Raw genomic sequence first — 11,777 nt, forward strand, 5'->3', positions numbered from 1 at the left:
TCTCTCGATGGGTAGGCGAGCCCAGAGGGCTGGTGACCATCTTCCACACGGACTGCAGTTGGCTTTCGGGGTCACCAGGGCCTGGCAAGTACATAGGGAAGAAGTGTGGCCACAGGATGGATACAGCCGGGGTCAGGGCAGGAAAGACAGGCTGGGCTGTGATTGAAAGGTGCCACCTGTCAGATCTTCACAGGAAATCTGAGCCTCCTAGGCCAAGGGAAAGTGTTGTACCAACAGGGCCATAAACAATGCTCTTCTTCGCTGAAGGCTCTTGGAGTGGGGGTGAGGTGGGGTGTAAGGGGGGAGGAAGGGGGAGGCAGCCGACTGAAGAGCTGGGGGCTGGAGGCCACTGGCTGGGGCTAAAGGCAGCCCAGGAGTGAGGTCGCTCAGCTGGAGGAAAGAGACAGCTCCAAAAGCCCCAGGCAGAGGCCCCACAGGTAGGAGAAACTCCGGGCCCCTTTCTAAGTGCCCCCCTCGAGCTGCCAATCCCTCTCCCATCTTCCAGGGGCTGGAGCCTCCTCATGGAGCCACAGAATTGGAGAAATCCAGGCTCTTTGCTAATCCTCTTCACCTCTCTGTCAACTCTCTTTGGATGCCAGAGGTCAGGGACCCAGCTCTAGGGCAACTTGAAATCACCTACAGAGTAGCCTGCAGGTGGCCATCCCCTGGGAGGACCTGACAGGGGCAGAGAGGGCCTTGGGAGTCTGGTCTCATCCTGATCTGGTCAGGGTGGGAGGCACATTCTCTAAGCAGTTGAGAGTGTTCTCCAAGGGGGAGTCACTGGCTGGGATGGGGGATGGCAGGAGCCTCAGGACCACGAGAAGACAGACTGGTTGTCAGGGGGTCGGGGAGGTTCTAAAAGAACCATCAAGTGTTGTCTGCATTATTTGGGGTTTGGAACTCGAGCTCCTGGGTTCTTTTTCTCCCAGCCAGCCAAAAGAAACACGGAGAAGGAAGAGGAGCTGTCAGGAGTGCTGCTTTGGATACAAAACAGGGTGTCTGTAGGCTTCCCCAGAGGAAAGAGGAGGGGGGCGTGAAGAGGAAGAGGGGACGGAGGAGAGGGCCTGCCGTGCACGTGGAAGAGAGAGAGCTGCGCTCCGCAGCCACACCCAGCTGCCCTTGCCCACCTGTGGGGTGCCCCTCACACCCGGCTAGGGCCCCTGAAGGGACCCTCGCTGAAGAACTGGTGGGAGCAGCAGCATTTTGGGGCACAAGCGCCAGACTGGTTTTTAGGAGAACTGGATTCTAGGTCTGGCTGGGCCCTTTAATTGTCCTGTGACTTTACTCAAGGGTCTTCAAATTCCTAACCTGTAAAATGGGGCCAGGAACACCTATTCCAAAGGGCAAGAGTAAGGAATGAGTGAGGTCCCACAGGGCACTGTGGGGAAAGCTGGAAACTTGCTAGGGGATCCTTAGTGTTGGGGTGGGCGATGCTACCCTGGTTTCTCACATTCTGGGGTTCTTCACTCCTTATCTATTTATGACAAGCCTGGGGGCTGTGGAGAGCTGAGGTGATGAGCACACAGAACGGCTGAGGGGTGTGTGCGTACGCGTGCGTGAGTGTGTGCGTGCACATGCGTGCACCTGCCCTTCCTTCCCTCCCATCCCCTCTCCCTCTCCCAGCGTGTAGCAGGTAGACGAAGGGGAAGATGGCTACAGGGCTCTGGTAAGTCTTAGCTAAGCACCATCACACTCTGAGGTATAAAAGGGGTCTGTTGTCATCTTACTGGCGTTCAGTCTTCTTTGCCTTGTCTTACCAACGAAATGCCCTCATGGCTGGGTCAGAGCCAACATTAATAGGCAGACACAAGGCTCAGTGGGTAGAGCATTCGACTCTTAATCTCAAGGTTGTGAATTCAAGCCTCACATTGGGCATGGAGCCCAGTCAAAAATAATAATAATACAATAAAGTCCGAGTGCTCCCTTCAGGCCAGGCACACTTCAAAACACTTTTCATGTGTTGGCTTCCTTAACCCTCTAGCACCCCAAAAGGTGACTTTTATCTCTACCACTTCACAACACAGGGCTGGCAGGTAGCTTGCTCAAGCACACCATTAATAAACAGTGGAAAGATTCTAGAACTGATGATTTCCACCACTGCTCCATACCACCTTCCAAACATGAACACGGAGTTTGGGGCTGTGTGGATGATTTAGGCCAGCATCTGCCATACTCGCTTCTGGGACACTAGGCGTTCCTCGAGATGGCGGTAGATGCATCTCAGGAAAAGCAAAGGGAAAAGAAAAGAAAGCAAGAAAAAAATAAATCCATGGTAAAATATGTTTGGGGAACAATTAGTTAAATAAGACTAAGCAAAGTTAAGGTTTCTTAACTACGGAGTATTTAGAACCCCCTTCCTTAATAATGAAGTTGTATATCTCTAAAAGGGAAAATAGGAGGCTGTTTCTGGAACAGCCTCATCCAGAGAATACATTTCTCCAACCCCAGCTCCTATTAATGTCTTAGGAGACCCTAGTTTTCCACAGAACAGTTTGGAAAATCTCATCTAGACCAATCCTGTCACTGTTAGTAGAAACTGAGGATTCGAGAAGCAGAGGGTCGGCTCAGGTCTCAGAGTGAGCAACTAAGCGATAGGGGTGAATCTGGCTCCACAGTCTCCTGGATCCCCACTGACGTGCATCCCAACTCTGGCTGGTTAGCTCCCAGATAATACATGGCTGAAGCTTTTGAACCATGAAGGGGCTCTGGTGTGAGGGGTGGGGTTGGAAGACAGTGTGAGCATCTTTGCAAATCCCAGTTGGCTTCCTCAGAAACCGTGGGGGCCCCAAATCCAGGGACCCTGGGGACTCTGGACTGGGGGCAGTAAGACATGAGTGGATGGCAGGGAATGGAGCCCTGTGCCAGCCTGCCTGTCTTCCTGCCTCTGTCCCAACTGCCCAGGTACCCTGGGTACTGTGGCCCAGAATGATGGCATGGCAGAGGGCAGAAGGTATTTTTAGCCAGTGACACGAGTACCTTGTTCTCTTACTCCCTGAGTCATACCCTGAACACTATTTGAGGATTGTTTTCTTTGTAAACAGACAACCAAGAAGGGCAGGGGGATGAAGGAGGTGACCCTGCCTGCCCCCCGCCCACCTGTCTTTGTAGATCCTACAGTATATACAGTACTCGAATAGGAAAGCTCATGTCAAGTTATCACAACCTCCCTCTTCCCCACCCCATCCCTGGCAGTTAGAGGGTCAGGTTTCTCTGGCACAGATTAGGGAGAGTACGTTTCTTTTCCTCATCAAAATAAATTCTCCCATGTCCAGGCCCACCTTTGCGGAAAACCCCTGGCCAAGCTGAGACAGAGCGGTGGCAGCTGGCGGAGCTGGCAGAGCCCCAGAGGCCAGCTGGCCCTGGGTTTCCCAAATTTCAGGCACTTTTACGCCACCCCCAGGATTTTGGCACATCTGTACCACCTGTGTTCTGCTTTCCTGAATGCCTTCCTTTGAATTAACTTATTTTTAAATTCAACAAATATATTTTTAAAAGAAAGTTTGTATCACTGTTGGAAATGGAAACTCAATATCACTGGCCAGAAATAGAAAGTAACAAAAAAAAAAAAAAATACAACGGAAACCAAGCAGTACTATTAGATTCGATCTGGATACTCCCGCCTGCTTTGGGCTCTGAGCCCGAGACCAAGGCTAGCTACTACCTCCGTTAAAAAGAGAGAACAGGGGCGCCTGGGTGGCTCAGTGGGTTAAGCGGCTGCCTTCGGCTCAGGTCATGATCCCAGGTCCTGGGTTTGAGCCCCACATCGGGCTTTCTGCTCAGCAGGGAGCCTGCTTCCTCCTCTCTCTCTGCCTGCCTCTCTGCTTACTTGTGATTTCTCTCTGTCAAATAAATAAATAAAATCTTTAAAAAAAAAAAAAAAGAGAGAGAACAACAACCACTCCACAGGTGTTCCTGATGCCAGGATCCTGTTTTAACCATTTCATTTGCTTAATCGGAAAGAGGCAAAGTCCTTGAAAAGGCATTACGTGATCTAATATTCTTTAAAGCCCAAGCCACGGTCTGCAGAGGGCAGTTGGGTGAACACCATCCAAGGCCAGGTCCATGTGGCCCAACATCTCACCCTTGGGGAAGCAACACTGGACCCCTTCATTTTACCACAGGGAACACGGATGCTCCTATCACATGTCCAGGCAGTGGCGACGTGGGGGACTCGGGACTGAGCAGCATGCCTCCAGACTCCCAGGCCAATGCTTTCTGAGGGCCGGTTCCTCACCTCACGCAGGGATGCGGCATGACCAGGTCTGCTTGTCTCTACTTTCTAGAGATGGAGCAGAAGGAGGAGAAGCCCTCTGAGGATGGGACCACTGTCTCCCCAACCCCAGAGGCCCCTGTGACACAGGGAAGTGGAGCCTCTGCAGGAGAGGCCAAAGGCACGACGGAGGTGAACGGAAAAGAGGGGCCTCTGGATGGAGCGGGAAAGCAGGAAAGAGCACCAGCCGAGGACAGCGCCCCAGCTGGGGTTCAGGGAGAAGCCGATGGGTTGGATGAGGTCAAGGTGGGATCCAAAGCAGAGGCTGAACTTCACAAGGGAGACAGCAGGAAGGAAGAGACCACAGTGGCTCCTCAGATGACCGATGGGAAGAAAGAGACCCAGCCCGACCCCAGGGAGGCTGAGGAAGCGCAGGGGACCATGCTGGCCTCTGAGAAGCAGCAAGCCGATGAGAAGGACGCCAAGCCTCCATCCAGGGAGGAAGCTGGTGGGAACGATGAGACCAAGGCTGAGCTCAAACGGGCTGCTGGGGAGCAGGAGGCCACGACTGAAGCCAAGGAGGCTGACGGGAAGGAGGAGGCCACGACAGCCTCTCAGGAGAAGAGCAGCAAGACAGAGGAGCCCACAGCTGAAGCCCAGAAGAAAGCCAGTGCCCCTGAGGCCCCCGCAGACTCTCAGAAGAAGGCTGCTGCGGAAGGGGAGACTGACGCTGAACCTCAGGAAGCTGACGTGAAGAAGGAGGTGGTGAGTATGGCAAAGGAGAGGAGGGAGGAGGCCCCCACCGTGTTCTGGAGTCCCCTGCACCCCAGGAACTAAGCCTCCCATCCCCTGGCTTTATTCCTTTGGGTAAGTCCAGTCTTCTCAATGACATCAAGAGCCGGGGGGGGAGGGGGTACAGCCCAGGGGCCCCAGGCTCCCTTCCCGATCTTCCTCGAGTCCTCACAAAGCCTGGGACAGGTGCTTGTGCATCCACAAGCCCATACAGGTCATGCTGGTTACAGGAGCCAGGCAGTCCCAAGGAAGAGCAGGACGGGGGTGCGCAGATAGAGTCGGAGGAAGGAGCAGGGGTGATGTCCAGCTCCCCTGAGGAATGGCTCGAGAGCCCCACAGAAGAGGGCAGTGGCCTCAGCCCAGGTGAGTGATTCCAGGGGCCCATGGGGGTGGGGTGCAGGAGCTACCCTGAGGGGGTGGGCCGACAGCAATAGTGATTCAAGGTAGCTCCAGCTTCCCTCTCTCCCTCCCTCCTCTCCCTCCAGATGGGCTGAGTCCAGACTTGGCAGCTTCTGGAGAGACCAGTCCTTCAGCCAGGTAATGTCAAATTCTGGGGCCCCGTTCCAGCTCCCTCTACCGCACGCTCCCTTCCAAGTCTACCATCGCCTGGGCCTGGGTCTCCCTGGCGACTGATCTAGAGATATTCCAGAATTCCTGGCTTTCAGCCCCCTACCCCAGGGCAGAGCCCAGGAAACCAAAGGAGCCAGAGGCTAGAAGCGAAGGGACCATGCCCCCTCCACCGCTAAAGCCTCCCCACCTTCTCCTCCTCCTCTTCCTCCTCCTCAGCATCCTAGGCAGATCTTCTCGGGGCTCCTCATCTTGTCCCTGAGCATACGGCCGTGGCATCAGCACGGCCCACAGAGCGTGAGCAGAAAGCCCGAGTTCAGACAATGACTCTGCCACTTACCAACTGTGTGGTCTTGGTCACGTCGCTGTTCTCTTATGTGAAGCCACCCCGTAATTGTACCTGCCTCATAGGATTAGCGTGAGGCTTACATGCTGTAAAATGTATAAAGCATGTGGGGCACCTGGCTGGCTCACTCAGTAGAGCATGCGGTGCTTGATCACCGGGTCATGAGTTTGAGGCCCATGCTGGGCATAGAGATTACTTTTATTTTTTTTTTTTAAAGATTTTATTTATTTATTTGACAGAGAGAAATCACAAGTAGGCAGAGAGGCAGGCAGAGAGAGAGGAGGAAGCAGGCTCCCTGCTGAGCAGAAAGCCCGATGCGGGGCTCGAACCCAGGACCCGGGATCATGACCTGAGCCGAAGGCAGCGGCTTAACCCACTGAGCCACCCAGGCGCCCCTAGAGATTACTTTTATAAAACAGTATAGAGGGGCGCCTGGGTGGCTCAGTCCTTAAGCGTCTACCTTTGGCTCAGGTTATGATCCCAGGATCCAGGGATCAATACCCTCATCGGGCTCCCGGCTCAGCGGGAGGCCTGCTTCTCCCTCTCCCACTCCCCCTGCTTGTGTTTCCTCTCCCGCTGTCTCTCTCTCTCTCTCTGTCAAATAAATAAATAAATCTTTTTAAAAAACAACAGTATAGAGCCCTGAGCTGGGTGGGTGCTGGATAAAGTGAGAGCCTTATTGCCATCGTGTAACTTGACTCACTGGAAGAATCCTCCTTTGTCTTGACCGGAGATCCACCTCCATGCCACTTTTTTTTAGGAAAGCCAGTGGGTGCATGTTCACTCAGGCTCAGCGGGGTGCTCTCCACTCCCCTTCTTTCTCAAGCCTCAGACCCGCCGTGTCAGGTAGCTCTTCTTGTCCCCAGTTTCCAGAGGAGGAGGCTGAGGCTCAGAGAAGTGACATGACAGCCCCAAGATCACACAGCAAATAAGGGGCAAAGCCAGGATTCAAACTCAGATCAGACCTCAGACTTGTCTTAGCTCTGACCACACATCTCACCAGACCACAGGCTCCTCCAAAGCTAGATTGAGCCTCATTAGTTCATCTCGACCCCCTCCCAGTGCTGGGCACAGAGGAGACGTGTGCCAGGAGTGGGGGCCACAATTTCCTATGCCTCTTCTGACTGCAGGGCGCTCCCCCCCCCCACCAGCTGACCCCCTGCCTCCTGCCCCCACCTTGTGCTCTGGAGTGGCTCATCCCAGGCCCTCTCACACTGCTCTGAACCTTCTCCATAGTGAGTCTTCACCCAGCGATGTGCCCCAGAGTCCCACAGAGCCCCCTCCCTCCCAGGAGAAGAAGAAAGAGAAGGCACCAGAGCGCAGGGTGTCAGCCCCTGCCCGGCCGCGGGGGCCCAGAGCACAGAACCGCAAAGCCATCGTGGACAAGTTTGGCGGGTAGGGTGCAGGCTGGGCTGGGCTTTCCCCGGTGAACCATGGACCCATCGGTGGGGCTGGAGGTCTGAGGGCGTGGGAACAGCCCAGGCCGGGTGGGAGGACTGATATCTGGGGCCCGGGCTCCTCCTCGATGGGGCCTCCTGTGGCCTCTCACCACTGGGGGCCGGCCTACTCCATGTCTCCCCTTGCAGGGCCGCGACGGGCCCCACAGCCCTGTTCCGAAACACGAAGGCCGCAGGGGCAGCCATCGGCGGGGTCAAGAACATGCTCCTGGAGTGGTGCCGGGCCATGACAAGAAACTACGAGGTGGGCATGGAGCAGGGGCTGTGTGGGGCAGGGGACCCTTCCCCAGGGCAGCAGGGCCGGGGCGGGTCTGAGTGGGGCAGGCGCCCAGCCCGAGGCTCATCAAGGCCCCACTCGCTGGCAGCACGTGGACATCCAGAACTTCTCCTCGAGCTGGAGCAGTGGCATGGCCTTCTGCGCCCTCATCCACAAGTTCTTCCCTGACGCCTTCGACTACGCAGCACTGGAGCCCACGCAGCGCCGGCACAACTTCACCTTGGCCTTCGACACAGCAGAGTGAGCGGCAGCCACCGATGGTGGTCCCAGGGGTGAGGGGCGGGGGGTGATAAGGGGGGATGCTCCGGAGCCTGGCTTCACGCAGGGCAGGTAGCTGGCAGGTCAGACGGTCACAAATCCAACACATGCTTTTCAATCACCAGGAACTATGTGTCAGGACGCAGCCGTCCTGACAGAGTCCCCACTTATTGTGGCTTAGCGTCTAAAGGGCGAGACGGATCACAAGCACACCCCTCTGTGTGATCTGTAACGCAGGGGTCGGGGGCGGCGCCCCAAGGAAAACAGGCAGGGCAAGCGATAGACAGGAGGCAGGCCTGCCGTTTTACACACGGTGGGTGCCAAGATTGGGGCCACCGCCTGAGTCTACCATTTCTTAGCGGTGTGATCTTGAACAACCTCCTTTACTTCTCTGAGCCCTCACATCCGGATCTCTAAAATGAGCACGAGGTTTCCTCTTCTGCAGAGCTACTGTAAGAATTAAGTAAATAATTAGGCGAGGTCTTTATAGCAGTGCCTAACCCACAGCAAAAACTCCAAAAAAAGGGATCTGAGCTGTTGTTCCTATATGATGATGGATGATAGCAGTTTTTTGGTAGTTATTCATCACTTTGGAATCTGGAGGGGGATTTCTTGCTGAGGCTCACGTGGCTGGATGCCAGGGGTGTTGGCAGTGGGATGGAGAAAGGGGTCCTGGAAGGGCAGGAGGAGTGTGAGGAACAGCATAGCCCAAGGAAGAACCTGAGAGGCAAAGACGTGGCTGCTGGGTGGTCGCAAAGGGGAGGTACTCCCGCCAGTAAAGCCCCACCAGAGCTGGCCTCAGCCGGAGGCCTCTGTCTGTACCTACCTGGGAGGCCAGAGTACACGGTAATGGGTTTAGGGCTCCCAAAGAGTGCATACCAGAGGCACACCTTCTTCTAGCCCCAGGGAGAGGCTTCTGAGCCACCCGGTAGAAATGGATTAGGCAGAGGGTATTGCCCCTGGCCCCTGGCCACAAACCCATGGGGAAGCCTGGGGCAGCAGCATTCCCCTCTCTGGGCCTGCATGTCCCCCAGGGGCAAAACGAGAAGATGGATGAGGAGCTGTGCTTTGCAAATGGGTTTTTCTTTTTCAGCAGATTCCTCAAACAAAACATTAAGTGAATGCCCAACATACAAAACAGATTACAGGGGGATCTTTTTATTTTTTATTTTTTTAAAATTTTCATTTAACTAAATAACACTTTCCTTATGAAGTGTACATATTGCTTCAAACACTAGATCATTCCTAGAGGTTGGAGTTCAAGATTGTAATTTGTATGTCATGAAACTGGTACAGAAGGTGCAAAGCGTGTCCTAACCCAAATGATAATTGTCTGTAGCCTGGATGACATTGGATGAAGTAACCCGTTAAAAGGAATCATTACAACCCACTGGCCTCTCGGTTAGTTGTGCTTATCACTCTTCTCAGCCACCTGCTCATGGTTACGACCTAGATTTTTGTGGGTTTTTTTAAAGATTTTTATCTATTTATTTGATGGATAGAGATCACACGTAGGCAAAGAGGCAGACAGGGGGTGGGGGTAAGCATGCTCCCTGCTGAGCAGAGATGTGGGGCTCAATCCCAGGACCCTGAGATCATGACCTGAGCCAAAGGCAGAGGCTTAACCCACTGAGCCACCCAGGGACCCCAGTGACCTAGTTTTTGCCAATAATTGTACCACCTTCAAAATTTTGGTTTCAGACATTGAGCTCTCTCCCCCTGTCCTCACCCCTCACCTCTCTAACTCACTTAGGTTAGCAGCCCCACTCCCAGAGATTTTTAACTCCGTGGGGACTTCTAATCCATTAACCTCACCATTTTCCACTTTCTGTCAGCTTCCTTATGTCTTCACTCCTCAGCTTCGAGTTCATGGTCTATCAAGGTCATCACTCAAAAGGAGACCTTTCTAGGTTGGGAGGTGTTCCTGGAGCACACCAGCTAAGCACCCAACACCCTTCCCAAGATGCTCCCTGAGGCACGTGTACGGGGCTCTAGGGCACCAAGAATGCAATTTGAAAAACACCTGACTTGGTATTCCAGAAGATCCCTTGCAGTTTCATATTTTCCTGCCAAGAGATGGAGTGAGTGCACTGGGGTGGGAAGCTGAGGGGGTAAGGAGTGCCAGGTCCTGCTCTGGGTTCAGAAGCAGCTTTAATGATGATGACAAGTCCCATGGATTGAGGGTGCTTAGGTGCTGGGCGTCCTGCTAAGAGCTTTCTTTGGAGCATCCCCTTCTATCCTCTCAGCAGTCTTAGAGTGTCGATGTGAGTAGTGAGGTCCCTCAACATCCTAGGTTCATACAGGAAGGCCTGGCAGAACTGGGACATGGACATGAAACTCCCAGTAGAGCTGAGAGCTCTAAGTGAATGTCAGGAACCAAGTGTCCCTGGCTCGCAGGACACAGGTCATTGCCCTCCTGCAGCTGCCTTACTTTGGTTCCAAACCAGGCAAAGCCTAGGGGAGGCAAGATGAATAATCAGGTGACAAGGACCCAGCTGCCAGAAGGCATCAGGCAGCAGCTAAAAAGGAAGGCTTTTGGTAGGGATGCATGGGGTCGCAGGATGGAGAGTCTGACCTGCTGAATTCAGATCTTGTCCCCACCTTCTTAGCTCTGTGATTCTTGACCATGGACTTCCCTTCTCTTTGGGTTTGGTGTGAAGATTAAGTGTGTGAAGTAAGGGGGCTCCTGCCCCAGCCATCACCTCCCACTGCCCCTGTTCTGGAACTTACCTGATTTCCATGGAGTCTTGGGATGTGGGGGAACAGCCAGTGCTCGCTCCCCCCTCAGTCAGCTGTGTGGCCAGAAGAGCCCAGCCCCGCCACCCCTCAGGTCCAGTGGGAATGAAGCTTCTCCTGTGTAGGGGGAGAGAATCCTGTAGGGGGACAGAACCCTGACCCACCCCCAGGAGGGGAAAACACCACACTGGTCTCAGGGACCCTGTCTCATTCTTGGCAGTCCTCCAGTCTGTGCCCCTCCCCTGGCTCTCTGGCCAGTCTGGCTTGGGTTTCAGCCTGGCTATCTCTGCCCGGAGAGGGTTTCTGCTGGGACCCTGGATTCTCCCACTGCCAGCACCCATGGCAGTCTGACAGGCTGGGACTGCTGAGACCCAGCTTCAGGGCAAGGATGCCAGAGGCAAGCCTGGGATTGAGTCCCAGCTGTGTTACTTGCTTTGACCTTGAGGACCTACGTGGGCTTTGGGATCAGACCAAGCTGAGTTTGAGTTTGGACTGTCAGGGGCTCAGTGACCTTATCTGTATAATGGGTTGGTCGGCCTAGCTGACCTCTCAGCTCCAACATACACGATTCTGTGGGTTTCACCCTGGCTGGGCTGTGCCCCTTCCCCCTGGCTCCCACATGCTTCAGCTCTGGCTCTGTCCCTCAGGAAACTGGCCGACTGCGCCCAGCTGCTGGAGGTGGACGACATGGTGCGACTGGCGGTGCCTGACTCCAAGTGCGTCTACACCTACATCCAGGAGCTGTACCGCAGCCTTGTGCAGAAGGGGCTGGTGAAGACCAAGAAGAAATGAGGAGTGAACCGGCCCTGTGGGTGGAGGTGGGCAGAGTAGGGGCCCGGGCCCAGGCAGGTGGCACCAGTCTTAAATGCATTAAAAGTCCTTTTATAAAATCCTGTCTGCCCCCTCGGTGCACCCCCTCCCCCCCGGGACCTTGCTCCCTCTGGAATGATAAACCCCTGCCGGCCGCCAGGGTTCCTCACCTGACAAAATCTCCTCAACAACCAGGATGCCACTTGGGAAAAGATAGTGGTCTGGGTGCCAACCCCTCCAACTCCTTTCCCCCACCCCCCACCAATATGCAGCTGTGTGACCTCGGGGCAGTGAATTAACCTCTCTGAGTCTCAGCTTATGGTC

At 54.6% G+C, this 11,777-nt stretch overlaps 1 protein-coding gene across 1 annotated transcript; it reads left to right on the plus strand.

Annotated features, from left to right (window-relative positions):
- The first annotated feature begins 279 nt into the window (after nt 1-279).
- SMTNL1 (smoothelin like 1) lies at nt 280-11,533 on the plus strand. Its single transcript, XM_047693357.1, has 8 exons — nt 280-437; nt 4,284-4,975; nt 5,233-5,365; nt 5,488-5,539; nt 7,152-7,310; nt 7,502-7,616; nt 7,738-7,889; nt 11,291-11,533. Exons 2-8 carry the CDS (start codon nt 4,286-4,288, stop codon nt 11,433-11,435), a joined length of 1,446 nt encoding a protein of 481 aa, XP_047549313.1. The 5' UTR covers nt 280-437; nt 4,284-4,285; the 3' UTR covers nt 11,436-11,533.
- Nucleotides 11,534-11,777: the final 244 nt, after the last annotated feature.

Source organism: Lutra lutra, chromosome 10 (assembly GCF_902655055.1).
Source record: "Lutra lutra chromosome 10, mLutLut1.2, whole genome shotgun sequence".
NCBI lineage: Eukaryota > Metazoa > Chordata > Mammalia > Carnivora > Mustelidae > Lutra > Lutra lutra.